Below are 13810 nucleotides of genomic sequence, written 5' to 3' on the forward strand. Positions count from 1 at the left end.
GCTTTGCATTGACTTTGAGCAGGCGCCTCTTTGAGCTGCAGTTTCAGTCCTCGGCTGGGCGCGTTAAGGCCGGGAGCAGAGCCTGCAGCCTCGCTCACAGCGCTGCCCCTTGGCTGGTGTTGGCATCTTTACCGTCACTGTGCTCCCAGCGATACCACCGGCACCGGGCAGAGCTTTGGAATGTCTGCAGCCGTCTCTGGGGTCTGGGTGTTCCTGAGTCCTTCCACCCCGACCCCCGAGGACAGAAGTGCTCTGACTACTCATGCCAAATGGTTTAATGTTGGGGGAAAAGGAGAGGTAAAGCAGGGTTGAGAGGAGTCACCCCCAAGGCAGAAGGGGACATGTACGGCGGGGGGGGGGGGGGGGCTGGTTCCAAGCCTGGCATCTTCTCCGCCTTGCTGTGACTCTGGGCAGGTAGCCTCCCTCTCTGGGCTTCCACCTGCCCTGCTATCCTTGAGGGAAGAGGGCCTCCGCAGAGGTGAGGCAGCAGGGGTAGTGTACAGGGTAAGAGGAGTCTGTGCACAGGGCCCTCATCATCACTGAGGGTCCTGGACAGTCCCCAAGCACATGGCCGTGGGGGACAGGAGCCCCAGCCTAGCTGGGAGGGGCAGGCTCTCCTGATCTCTGTCGTTCTGGACATTGGGGAGGGGGTATGGTGTTGGTCGGGCCCTTGGGATTCTGAGGGGGCTTGAGGCTCCAGGGTACAGGCCCTGGTAGGCGAGGGGCTGGTAGGTGGCTGGGGCCAGCAGAGCCTCAGGGGGGGCCAGCAGCTGATGTTGCAGCCGGGCGGAGGTCCTGGAGTTGGAGACTGGAGCTTTGTGGGAGTCTGAGGGAGGACATGGTCTGCGTGGGCCCCGGACCTTCCCTCACAGCCTCAGCCTCCCCTCCTCCTCCCCTGCTCCCATTCCAAGCTGCCCCCTCTCAGCCTTCGCTCTTGTTCTCTCTTCGTTCGCTCTTCCCTGCCATCTCTTGCCGTCCAAACCCTTCCCAGTTCTTCAAGGCCCAGCTCAGGAGCCACTTCATCCAGGAAGCCCGTCTGACACCTCCCACCCCTGCTCTTAGCACCTTGTCCCCGTCCTGTTCTCTGTGCCCTTGGCCCCAAACTGCCTCAGAATTCTCTGCCTCCTCCTCTTTGTCCACACAGGTGCCCAGTGGGCTTGCTGGACGTGCTGAAGCCCCCTCCTGGAGGCCGTGTGGCCCTGTCTCCTCGCTTTCCTGCCCATCATGCAGGCTCTGGTCCCACTGTGTCTGTAAGCCTGGAGGCTGACCTGTTCCCTCCTCTGTGGAGCCCTTCAGCAGGCAGGGGCCGAGGCCGCTGTGACTCCGGGTCGGGATGCTGAGCAGGGCTCGCGGAGGGACAGTCCTGGAGACGGGACGAACAGGAATGGAGGCAGAGGGTCACAGGGGAGAGCCCAGGTCAAGGATCATGATCAGTCAGGCCGTGGGACCCCAGGACCAGTCAGTGGGCAGGAAGCAGAGAGAAGGGCAGGACCCGAGGCCTTAGGAGACAGTGCAGATGGGGTGAGGGGCTGGGTTGGGGCAGCTGGGCTCACACAGTACCAGGAGTCTGAGTCACTCTCCCTAAAGCCCTTGGCAAAAGGGTTGCTGGCGATTTTCAGCTGGGTGATCTGCAGAGGAGAAAGTGCAGTTATGGGCCAACCCTGAGCCAGGGCGAGGCTGTGGGGTCCCAGGTTCAGCCACCCTGTCTTCCCTGAACCCCCCAATCAGGAGGCCCTGGGACCCGGGCCCTCAGCCCAGGAGCCACAGAGTCAGTGGGCGTGAAGGCAGGGGAATGGCCGAGGGCAGAAGTCTGCTGAGTCCTAGGGAAGGAGAGAAGGGCAAGGCTCTGAGCTCAGAGCTTTGGGCCTCAGTCTCCATCCCTGTGAAATGGGCTGGCAGCTGCCTCGTGAGCTGTGGTCCCAACCCACCCGGTGGTTCTGATAGGCTGTCACGGCCGTGAACTGGGTCTCCGTGAAGACGAAGGACTTGAAGTTCTCCTGGGCGTAGCGCTCGCTGTCCTTGCGTGGGTCCACAAAGACCACATGGAATCGGGGCTGGTAGCGGTGCATGGAGTTGAGAATGATCTGGGGGAGGGGGATGCAGAAGGCGGTGCTCGGGGGTGTGCGGAGCAGCGGCAAACCTTCCCTTGGGCTAAGCCTTTCTCTCCGGGGCAGAACGGCTGTCTTTCTTGTAACGGGGCGCAGAGTCTGGTCCCGAGGGCCCACGGTTCTGCATCAAAGGCCCTGTGGCCACCGCACAGAGTAAAAGCCGGAACCCTCTCCGCAGCCGACTGGCCCCGCAGATCAGCCCTGGCAGCCTCTAGGGTCTCTCTCCTCCCATCTCCCCTACACACCCCACCTCCGCCACGTGGGGAGCCTCCTTGCACTTCTCCCAACGGGCCTAACATTCTGCAGCCCCAGGGCCTTTGCACCTGTTGCTTCCCCTGCCACGGCGTTCCATACACACTGTCTACGAGGGGGATAGTGTTTGCTGGAACATTCTCACTTCCCGCCCCCTGCTCGGGCAGTCCCCTCTGCTGCCCAACCCCTGGCCGGGTGAACTTGGCCCCCAGCGTTAGCCGCCAGTAGCAGGTGGGGACGCTGGGCGCCAAAGTCACAGCTGGCCCTGGCTCCAGGCTTCGTTATGATCAGGCCCCAGTGTCCCCAGCCCTGCCCTGCCCCCTCCCCGCTGTGGCCGGGGCCTCACGTGGCCATTGTCGTCCAGCAGATTGTTGGTCAGCTTGAGCTTGTCAAAGGACACAATCTGGCGCATCCACTGTGCCCCTTTGGCCGGCGAGTCCGGGTGGAAGTGCACCCGGCCGGGCGTGGCCGGGTCTGCTCTGCCCGCCACCAGCCAGGCTGAGCTGTGAAAGGCGTACCTGGGGACAGAGCGAGTGGGAAGGGCGCCCCGTCCGCTCCCACGGCACCGCATCTGCGGCCCCTGCCCTGAAGACCGGCGGGGCCAAGGGGCTCCCGCCGTCTCCATCGCGGCCCTTGCTCTACCCCCAGCTCACACGCGAGGAACCAGAGACCCCGAGGACGCTGTCTGGCCTCGAGCGCCCGGTGGCCGCAGTGGGCTAGCCGGCTCTCCCTGCCCAGGCTAGCCCACTGCCCGCCTCAGGCTTCCGCTGTTGCCCCAGGGTAGGCCTCCCCGCTCACCCCAGGCCTCCCCGCCTCCCCGCTCACCCCAGGGTGGCTCACCCCAGGGTGCAGGTAGGGGTCCGACTTCCTGGCCCCGCCCCCCCGCGGTCCCAGCTGCCTCCCCTGGCCGGCCCCCAGACCTGTATCTTTTGTCGTCCAGAGGCACGAAGTCCATGAGCAGTGCATAGTCAGCCAGCGTGTCCATGCCCAGAATCTTCACCTGGAAGGTGGGAAACATCCTCCTGCAGGAGGGCGGCGCTCAGCAGCCCAAGGGCGGCCCCACCGTGGCCCCCTGTCCCCCCCACGCACACGCCCGCTGCTCGCACCGGCCTGCCTTGGTGACAATCATCTCCGTGCCCAGCTGGTTGAATTCCTCCCACAGAGCCTTCATCTCCAGCTGAACCGTCACGCTGGACACACGCGGGTTCTTGGGGCCCTGCTTGCCGGGCTCGGCCACGACTTGGGCCCCGGTGGGAGGGTCTGACGGGAATGGGGAGTCCAGCCGGGGCTCCCAGCTGGAGCCGGTCAGGGTGTAGGGCTCCGAGGTTGCGAGTAGCCCGAGGCCGGCAGAGAGGAAGGCTGGGGAGAGAGGAGGAGAGCGTGAGCCTCACCCCCGTGCCACCAAGCCGGCTCTCATCCTTCCGGCTGCACCTAGGTGCCTCTTCCTCCAGGGAGCCCTCCCTGACTGCCAGGCCTGTGTTCCCATAGTATCCCTGACGGGGCATCACTTCATGAGGCAAATGCCGACTTAAGTCTCCTGGAGGCCAGAGACAGGAACTGCCTGGCTCCTCAGGGGATCTTCGAGCCATCAAGTCACGTGGCCTTGTGGCCTTGAGCAACAAAATTGTTCCGTCTCTCGGAGCCTCGGTTTCTATATCTGCCCCAAGGGGTTCTTGATACGCGCTTCGCAGGGCTGATGTGAGGATTTGCGAGGACACACACGGTGCCCGGCACACCCTTCAAAAACGACACCTGTTACGATGGTAGGACATGTGAGGTCGTGGGGGTTCGGGAATGGGCGTCTTCACTCCGCGGAGACCCTGGTGCCTGGTCCTGCTCCGGGAGAGTTGAGCTGAGAGGACATCCTCGAATCACCACCAAGGACTCCCACCCATGTCTGACCTTGCGCCCCATAAACATTCCATTTCTTGGAATGTTGCCACCCTCTACCCTCCTTAAAAAAAAAAAAACCCACAAATCCTGGGGGGCCTGGATGGCTTAGTCGGTTGAACATCCGACTTCGGCTCGGGTCGTGATCTCACGGTTATGGGTTCGAGCCCCGCATCGGGCTCTGTGCTGACAGCTCGGAGCCTGGAGGCGGCTTTGGATTCTACGTCTCCTTCTCTCTCTGCCCCTCCCCCACTCATGCTCTGTCTCTCTCTCTGTCTCAAAAATAAAGAAATATAAAAAATTTTTTTTAATAAAAAATAAAAATAAGCAAATTCTACCTAAAATAAGACACTACCTTACGCCCATGAGGATGGCTATTACGAAAAAGAAAAGAGAAACAAAGGCGTGTGGAAATTGGAACCCTCTGCATCGCTGATGGGGTACAAGACGGAGCCTCTGCTGTGAAAAACACAATGAGTGTAGGATCCAGCCAGGCCACTTCTGGGGAGTTACCTAGAACTGGAGAAATGCACCAAAGGAACCGAGAGCAGGAACCTGAACAGGGACGTGTGCGTGAGTGTTCACAGCAGCACGATTCCCGACAGCCCGAAGGCGACAGCAACCCAAGCGTCTACTGATGGAGGAATGGATAAGCAAGGCGTGGTCTAGCCAGACCATGGAACCGCCTTCAGCTTCAAACAGGAAGCGGCTTCTGCAGCGTGCTGTGACTTGGGTGGACCTTGAGGACGTCACGCTAAGTGAAATAAGCCAGGCAGACACAAAAGGACAAATCCCGTGTGCTTCCGTTTGTGAGAGGTCCCCACGACAGTCAGCTTCAGAGACAGAAAGAAGAACGCTGGGTGCCAGGGATGGAGGGAGGGGGACAGGGGGTGAGCGTCTAATGGAGACAGAGGTTCAGTTTTGCCAGATGCAAAAGTTCTGGAGACGGATGGTGGCGACGGCTGCCTTGTGAATGTCACCGAATTGTACCCTTAAAAATGGCTCGAATGGGGGGGTGGGGGGCCCTGGGTGGCTCAGTTGGTTAGGCATCCGTCTTTGGCTCGGGTCATGATCTCGCGGTTCGTGGGTTCGAGCCCCGCGTTGGGCTCGGAGCCTAGAGATTGCTTCAGATTCTGTGTCTCCTTCTCTCTCTGCCCCTCCCTTGCACGTGCTGTCTGTCTCTCTCTCTCTCAAAAATAGACAAAAAAAAAAAATTTTTTTTAATGGCCCAAATGGTAATTTTTATGTTATGTATGTTTTACAAGTTAAACATTAAAACCAGAAAAAAAAACATCTTGAAAAATGGACTATTAGTTTCTAGCAGCCCCCTAAGTGGCCAAGAGCCTGGTGGAACTGAGATCCCCTGGGCAGAGGTGGATATTGGTGTTGGATGGATGGATGGATGGACGGACGGACGGATAGAGGGATGGGTGGAGGGACGTTCCCGGGGTGGTCTACGTGTAATGAGCTAACAGGTGGGCAGCGCCTGGCCAGAGCTGGCACATAGCAGGTGCTTCATTGGAGTGTGGGGCTCAGGGCCTGCGGTCCCATATTTCTCAGCCCCGAGGGCCACGTATGAACAGCCCCGGGAGTGGGTGGGGGTCTTTCCGAGAGGGATGGACCGCATCAGGTCTGCATCTCCCAGAGGGGCATGAAGTGTAGACGGGCTGATGTCCCCACCACCTGGACCAGGTCACCACATGGGCAACTGTCCGTTGCTCAGCTGCCCTGCTGGGGCAGGTCTATCGTCTGGGTAACTGATGACAACCCCAAGGGTCCATGGGTCCCCAGGGGAGAGGCTCATGGCTTCCCTGGGTCTGGGGCCTTCACGGGCTGGTCACCGGCTCCCAAGTCTTCTATGAGCTCACCCCCTGCCCATCTTGGTCAAAGTGCCACCCCTGAGTGCTCTCAGAAACTCAGGAGGGGCCCCTTCTCTGTCTGGTTCCTCTAAAAGCTGGCATCCCTTGGGGTCAGGAGTTGACAATTTCCCACAAGCATGGAGCCAGGGCTGGAGGGGAAGTTAGACCTTGATACTCAATGGGTGAGGCCCAGAGAGTGGAAGGGACAGGTCCAAGGTCACTCATGCCTGAGAAAGCTCTCCCTTCCCAGAAATGGCTCTGTACCCCGGCCCATCAGCACCCCCATATTTGTACATGGGCGGCTGTGAGCCCATCAACTTGCCCTGGTGGGATCTGAGGCCTTAGCGGGGGGTGCCCCTGCCCCACCCTCTTGCCCAAAACCTGGATCCAGAAGGGTTTCCTTGGTCCCCCCACCCAGTCCCTGCCCCGCCCCATTCACCCTGGAGCCTGAGCCCAGTCACGGGGCCACCTCGGCTGCCTACACCGTACCTGCCATGGGGACGGCCTGGATGTTGGCTCCTGGAGAAGTCCTGCTCAGTGCGGGCCGGCTGCAGCTGTCACCTGAGGAGTCCCTGCCTGCTGGGTTGGTGGTCAGACGCTCCTGGTCTCCCGGCCCATTCAGCGGCACAGCTCAGCTCTGCGGGACCGTCCTTCCCTCCAAGCGATCACTCACGTCTTGGTTCTCCACCGGAGTCAGGCACCTGGTCTCTGCAGGCAGGCTACTCTGGCCCTGTGGTATGCAGGGCCCCGTCTCCAAACCACCCTCAGACTGCACCAGGCTGCTGGCCGGGCTTGTCCAGCTCCAGGAGTGGTGCTGTGTGGGAGGAGGGCAGGTGGGAAGGCTCTGACGTTGCAAAGCCTCCTCCCCCCCTCCCCGGTCCCCCCTCCCGGCTCCCTCCCTTTCCCAGCTAGGAGCCCCTCAGCCACTCCTGATCAATGGACCCAGGCGCAGAGTGGGGGCCCTTTTGGAGGACCCGGCTGGGCGGTCCGCAGGGGCCCAGGCCCGGTGACTGGAGGGCTGGGCACTGAAAAGGCCTGGCGGAGGCCGGGGAGGCCGCAGTAGCCGCAGGAGCGTGAGGGCTGATGGCAGAGGTGATGCCCTCTCACCAGGACCTCGACCCCTGACCTGGGGCTGCTGCTGGTGTGGCATCGCCTGGGAAACTGGGAATCACAAGGGGGCAGCCTCAGCAAGTGCTGGAAGAGGCAGAGCTCCTGGACCGGATGGCAGAAAGCCGGGTCTGGCTGATGGCTGGCGCCCGAGGAGCTGTGCGATGCTGGTGGATTCCCGACAGCCCCCGTGCCTCAGTTTCCCCAACTGCGCGCATAATCTCTTCTCTCTGGGATGGACGGCAGTAAACTGTTCCCATCCTGATTGACGGTGCCTAAGTAGTCCCCACGGGGTGGGAGGCCGGCCCAGGTCACAGGTCTCTGGGGCGGGTGTCTGCTCTGCACGCAGGTCAGCCTGTTCTCTCTAGCCCGACCAGGCGCCTTCTCCAGGCTGCCCACGCCCATCCAGGCCCGGCATTCAGGGACACCTGGATCACCGGTCAGGAAGGCACGGGAAGGCACAAAGCTGGTTGCTGTCAGATGGGAGTGCTGCTTGGCCATCTCGTTGCCGCCCGATTGCCCAGGGAGGGTCATCGGGCTAGACCCCAGGAGAGCTCAGTCTGGGAGGGAGTGTTCCAGGCCAGCCGCCAGGCCGGCACTAGGGGACAGCACCTCAGGCTGGGCTGGGCCCGCTTGACTGGGGTCCCCAAGGCAGACTAGACCCCCCCACCCCAACACACCTCCTCCAGAGCGTGGCACTGGGGACGTGGGGGAGGCGGAGGCCCATGCCTGGCACTGGGCACGGAGGGACCGCGGGTCGGAAGGACAGCTTCTCTCCAAGAATGACACCCAGCTCCTCCCAGAGCCTGATGCCCGGGGGCAGACGTCTCCTCCCTCCGCTTAGGGGTGCCTCCTGCTTTGGTCTCCTGTAACCCAGATCCCTGCCTGCCAAGCTGGGAGAGGTAGGCCCATGCCCAGCTCTGGGGTTTGCTGTGGGGCAGGATGAGGGGGGGGGGTTTCTCCATGCTTGGGAGGGTCCCAGCGGCTATCAGGGGCCACCCAGTGAGGTGTGTGACCGGCCACGCCACGCCGTCCCAGGATCCACAGTGGGGCGGGGGGGTGGGGAGGAGGGAGAGGGGAGAGATGATGGTCTTGGGAGATTCCCACCAATCCTCCTGGCTCCCCCTCAGCCTGGACTCCCAGGAGTGGGCCAGCCCAGGGTCCTGTTGGCCACTGGTGTGTGTGTGTGTGTGTGTGTGCACACGTGCGCGTGCACCTGCACGCAGCTCTGCTCTGTGTGATGGGAAACGCCCCCTCCACGCATGTAGGTGAGGACACTGACGGGCCAGCCCACTTGCACACAGATGAACCCCGGGCCCCATGCCCCACACCCACTCGTGTGCACACGTGCACAAGCTGCCGTGTGCATGGGTGCACGCGCGCTCTCTCTCACACACGCCTCGCACACAGGCGCGCCTCTCTGCACAGCCTCCTCCCCGGCCGGCCTGCCCTTCCCGCCGGAGGCGCCTGCTGGCCCCCCTGCCCCCTCATCCATCTTGCCTGCCAGCCCGTCCCTGGCGCCCCCATATCCTTCACACCTTCTCATCTCGCTGCTCAATAGCAGGAGGGCGCGTGGCAGCTGTGGCCGCGGGGAGATGGATGGGCCAGGCGAGGGTGCAGAGGGGCCGGGGGGGGGGAGACGTCTCCCGAGGATGGCGCTCTGGGCCCCCCGGCCCCGCTGTCAGGCAGGAGCCGCGGCCTGTCAGGCTCAGGTGGGTGCAGAAGCTGAGGGCTGTGTCCAGTCTGGCCTGTGTGGACGCCCCGCAGAGAGGGCCTGGGTCAGGACTGAGGGGACCCAGCAGCAGACCCCGCGCCCGCTCCCTCTTGGGGTGCTGAGGACCTCCAGCCCCCTGGTAGGACTCCCCCTACCCCAGGCCAAGGTACCTCTTCCCTGCGTCCCTGCCCCTGGGCGGCTGTCCTGGGTGGGGACAGCCTTGTCGAACCGCACCCCTTCCCCAGCCCTGACTCCCCCTGAGTCCCCATGGGCACCGGGCTCATTATATATTGGAAATGCACATCTGGGCTGTGTGCCCAGCCACATAAAGACCTCTTCAGAAGGACACCCAAGGTATTGAAGTTCTTGGAAACACATGTGTGTGCAGTCACACACACACACAGTGCCTGGGTAGGCATGTGCATGGGCTTCTGCTCTCTCAGACTGATTCTCCAGCCCCAGGAGCGCAGGCAGGTTGGGAGCCCCCCCCCCCCCCCCGGGTCGTGGCCTCTTCTGGAAGGCCCTTTGTTGACTCCAAGTGGGATCTTCCCCCTGGGCACCGATAGGCTGTACAGAGACAGCCATCACTGGCCCCAGGACACACAGCATGTCCAAGACCACCCTGGGCCAGACCCTGAGGTCACAGAGAGGGACCATGAAGGACAGAGGACATGAACCATCAACCCCTGGACATCTTCCATTTTATAGATGGGAAACTGAGGTACGGAGGCATGGGGGTATGGCCAGAAACATGGTATACAGCAGAAGGCAAAGGGGTGCCCTGGGAGCAAGACTGTGGCTCGGGACCCATTGTTCAGATGGGAGGGCTGAGGCTGTGCGGGTCTGGCCTGGGTCAGGGGCTGGGGTGGGGTTGAAGGCCGGCGCGGCAGGGCAGGCATGGAGAACGTGAGCTTCTCCGCCTGAATGGAGACAATGCCCTTTTCATAGTAGGTGACCTTGTTGATGACCATGGGGTACACGGCAGACCCCCCCCCCCCCCCCCCAGAGCACATCCTCACCACGGGACATCTGGAAGATGGCTCTACCGGGCTGTAGGGTCTGGAAGCCTCAGTCCTGGGAAGAGAGCCTCCGGCCAAGGTTGCTGGGGCCGACCTCTGCCCTGGGCCCTGTGGGGGCAACCCGAGCAGGCAGTGCCCAAGAGATGCCCTTCACCGATGGCCTCATCCAGTCACTGCTTCACTTTCTCAACCAATGTGACAGGGTGTCTGCCGAGATGCCCCTGGCTCTGTGTTTAGAATGGAGACACAAGTTGCCTTAGAAAGACAGTTGTCATTGTGGAAGTGTAGCCTCGTGGTTAAGGGCACAGACAGTAGAGGTTCAAACCCTTGCTAGCTGGGTGACCTTGAGCAAGTCACTTAACCTTTCTGTTCTTCAGCTTCCTCCTCTGTAAAATAGGAATTATGGTGTCTTCTCCTATCCTCCTGAGGTTTAAGGTAAAAGGCTAAGAGTGCTTAACAGCGTCTGACACAGAGTAAACATAATATAATGGCCTATCAAATAAATTTTTAAATTGTGGGAGAAATCACTCAGAATAACTGTCATGGCTCTGCATCTGTAAGGTTGATGGATGGCCCCCCGGCCCTAAACACCGAAAAGATGTTGCCCCTCCACTACGGTGTTTTTATAAGTAAGAGAACACCTCAAAATCAAACACGAAGCTCTAACAACAGCAAAAAACCCCAACCAATGGCGGATTTTTCCTACAATTGTTACTTTGGTTCTTTTAAAAAAAATGTTTTAATGTTTATTTATTTTTGAGCGAGAGAGAGAGAGAGAGCATGAGCAGAGGAGAGGCAGGGAGAGAGGGAGAGACAGAATCTGAAGCAGGCTCCAGGCTCGGAGCTGTCAGCACAGAGCCGGACGTGGGGCTCGAACTCACAAACCGTGAGATCATGACCTGAACTGAAGTCAGACATTCAACTGACTGAGCCACCCAGGTGCCCTGTTACTCTGGTTCTTTAAACAATTTTTGAAATGTCAAATTCTTTCCGATATTTCTTTCTTTTTTGTGCCCAGCCTCTGTTGCGCCCCCAGTGCCTACCAGGTCTGTCTGCTGGGTCACTCCGATTCTGTCCCGCTGGGACTCACCACTGAAGGAGGGGGCTGTGGCTGCTTACTGGGCTGGGGGACAGATCTTTGCCGTGGCAGGGGGAGGGCTGGTGCCAACAGAGCATGTGGCCCCCTCTGAAGCCCGTCCCGCCCCCCGAAGGCCAGTTGGGACACTTGGAGAACGGTTACTAAGGAGGCTAGGGCTGGGCACCCAGCGTGGGGAGGCCTGTGGCCTGGACACGGCAGGACTCGAAGGCCACGGAGGGCGTGCACCTAGTGTGACAGCGACCCCACGTGGCAGCGGGCAGAGCGGTAGCCGGTGGGCGGCGCAATCTTCCCAATCTCCTCCCCGCCAGGCCAGGCTCCTGTGACATTCAGGAAGGGAAGGCCTGCAGAAAGAATGCCGGATTCCCTGCTAACGTGCAGAGGGACGCTCGGGGAAGTACTTGGAAAATAAAGACAGGCTCCATGCTTGCACCCGCAAGCAGGTGGATTGGGTGGTGCCCGCTCCGTATCACCTCCCTCTGCCTTCAGTGGCCAGGCTGCGAGGAGCCCCTCCTGGCCTCTGCAGGCGCCGGGCAGATCACTGTGGCCCCGAATGCCAGGCCTGTCCGTGGGGTTCCAGGGAGGCTGTAGGGGCAGGGCATTGGTGGGGGGAGGGGGCAGCCTCGTGTTCTGATCCTGATTCTGAGGTCCTGATGACCCTGTGGGAGGCACCCGTGGTCCCTGCCTCTGGGCCTCAGTTGCCTCTGCCGCCAAAGCTGTGACCCAGGAATCTCCCCACAACAACACACACGCACCTGCAGCTGAGGATGCCCGGTCCCCAGCCTCCGTGCGTGGCCGGTCCACGCTGCCCGTTCCATGTGCTTAAAGCAGGAGAGGCTGTGCCTGGGCCAAAGGCTGGGTGTGTGAGCCTGTCCCTTCCTCCAGGCCCAGAACACAGTGGGCCGTGGGGGCCACCCAAGGCTGGTCCCCAGCCCACAGGTGAGCCTGGCTCCAGGGTCCCCGGGTCGGGCCCTCGCCTCTCTGGGTCTCAGTTTCCCAGCAAGTCCTTGCAGATCTCACCCTGGGTGAAGAGTCGATGAAGTCCAGGACTTTGGCCACCAGGGTCCTCATCCTGCTCGCAGCTCACCCTGAGGCTGGGGGCCCAGCTCCAGGACTGGGGACCAGGAGGAGAGGGGTCAGGCGGGTGCCCCAGAGAGGAGTGCTCTAACCCCAGGTCCTTGACCCTGCCTATCACGCGGCCCCGCCCTTCCAAGCCCCGCCCCCTCACCCATTTCTCCTGAGGTGGCAGCCTACCCATTCCGTTCTTGGCCAAGGGGTCCAGGCTATAACTCCCCCACCCCGGCAGCTGGTACAGGGCTGGGCAGGCCACCTTGGGGCTCTGCAGTGGGGGTGGAGGGACAGGAGGGATGGGTCAGACCCCCAAGAAGGGGAAACTGAGGCGTGGGGAGAGCATGGAGGGAGCACGGGGCACTACCCACCCCAGCCCAGCCTCCCTCCACCCTCTGGCAGGAAGGGGGGAAGGAAGGGACCAGAGGGCCTGGAGGACTTGCAGGTGGCAGGCCCTGACTGGAGCCCAAGGAGAGGGCCAGGGGAGGCACTGGCACCCTCCCAGCTGTCCCCTTCCCCACTGCCCCTGAGGGGCCAGGGCCACCTGGTGGTGGCACAGGTGCATGGCAAGACCCTCTGTGGGCAGCTTCTGCGATGAGGCAGGTGCCCGTCTTGGCCGTGCTGCTGTGCAGGTCAAGGACAAAGCCGAAGGCCCGGCCTGAGGCCTGGGGCCCCGGCAGCAGGTTCAGTTCTCGGGCCCTTGTCACCTTGCAGGGGTCATCCAGGTTGGCCCTGGCACTGCAGGAGCAGGAATGGGGTGTCAGCCCCCTAAGAGTCTCCGTCAGTGATCAGAGGTTTAATGGGATGACGGCCTCATGCTGCAAGGAGGGGTGAAGCCTCCGAGACCCTGCAGGAGAGACAGAGCAGCTCAAGGCCTCTTCTCTGTGCCACTGTGGCCGTCCCTGCCCTGCTTAGGACCCCCACCGGCTCCCCACTGGCCCCATAAAATCCAAACCCTCAGCCCGGCCTGCCACCTGCTTCATCACTTTTCACTGCAGCCACACCTCCAGGCCTTTGCACCTGCCGGACCCTTTCCCGGAATCTCCTCTCCTCTCTTTTCCCAGTTAACCTCTACTCACCCTCTGGGGCTTGGCTGAGATATAACCTCCTCCAGGAAGCCCTCCATGGCTGCCCTTGGCCATGTTAGATGCTTCATGTTGCCCCCTCCCCTACATTTAGCCTCTTGGGTTGTGGTTGCTGCGGGTTTCCTCTGTGTCCCCCAGTGGGCTAAGGACAACACCTCAGTCTTATTCCCCATTTTTTCACCTGAGCTGATCAAAGCCCGGCTCGGAGATGGGGCCCAGCGAGCATCTGCTGGAGGAGGAAGAGCTGTTGGGGTTCCGGACAGGTAAATGCAGCCTATGGGGCTGGTCGGAGGCAAACCGTGGGTGTGGGGAACTCAGAGGAAGCCCTGATCAGCTTGAAGTCTACCGCGGCCGTCTGAGGCGGGGACTCAGTGCCAGGCCGAGGGGCTGGGCCAGCCTGGAGGACACTTGTGTGAGGAAGTCGCTGGTGAAGGTGCGGTTGGGGTCCCGGTTGGCCAGCCCAGGCGTGGCGGAGAAGCTGGGTCTCTGCAGCTCCCCCAGGGCCCGCAGCCAGTGCTGGGCCAGGTAGACACCAGACGTGTCATGGCACTGGGTGCCCCCAGTCACTGCCGCGTGGCGCAGGGGCCCTCGGGGCACAGGCAGCAAGCACAT

At 61.6% G+C, this 13810-nt stretch overlaps 2 protein-coding genes across 2 annotated transcripts; both read right to left on the reverse strand.

The window, feature by feature from the left end:
- Positions 1-536: 536 nt before the first annotated feature.
- On the reverse strand, positions 537-7750 carry TBX10 (T-box transcription factor 10). Its single transcript, XM_043582329.1, has 9 exons — positions 7591-7750; positions 7217-7270; positions 3467-3719; positions 3281-3382; positions 2707-2878; positions 1929-2084; positions 1561-1628; positions 1269-1363; positions 537-826 (listed from the first exon to the last, which is right to left on the reverse strand). Exons 1-9 carry the CDS (start codon positions 7748-7750, stop codon positions 537-539), a joined length of 1350 nt encoding a protein of 449 aa, XP_043438264.1.
- A 998-nt stretch (positions 7751-8748) lies between these two features.
- Positions 8749-13810, reverse strand: ACY3 (aminoacylase 3). Its single transcript, XM_043582330.1, is given in 10 exon segments — positions 8749-8964; positions 9779-9925; positions 9927-9989; positions 12066-12121; positions 12124-12159; positions 12300-12384; positions 12658-12690; positions 12692-12851; positions 13380-13424; positions 13545-13810. Coding segments are annotated over 10 exon segments (1107 nt in total).

The sequence above is a fragment of the Prionailurus bengalensis genome, chromosome D1 (genome assembly GCF_016509475.1).
Source record: "Prionailurus bengalensis isolate Pbe53 chromosome D1, Fcat_Pben_1.1_paternal_pri, whole genome shotgun sequence".
In the NCBI taxonomy this organism is placed as follows: Eukaryota; Metazoa; Chordata; class Mammalia; order Carnivora; family Felidae; genus Prionailurus; species Prionailurus bengalensis.

Bases quoted from the DNA above. Each gene is read 5' to 3' on its own strand.
- TBX10 (XM_043582329.1), bottom strand. From the start codon at position 7,750: ATGACCCTCCCTGGGCAATCGGGCGGCAACGAGATGGCCAAGCAGCAC. The intron at 2,085-2,706 runs GTGAGGCCCCGG...CCCCTCCCCCAG, and splicing joins TGCTGGACGACAATGGCCAC to ATCATTCTCAACTCCATGCA. The intron at 1,629-1,928 runs GTGGGTTGGGAC...TCTCCTCTGCAG, and splicing joins CAGCCTATCAGAACCACCGG to ATCACCCAGCTGAAAATCGC.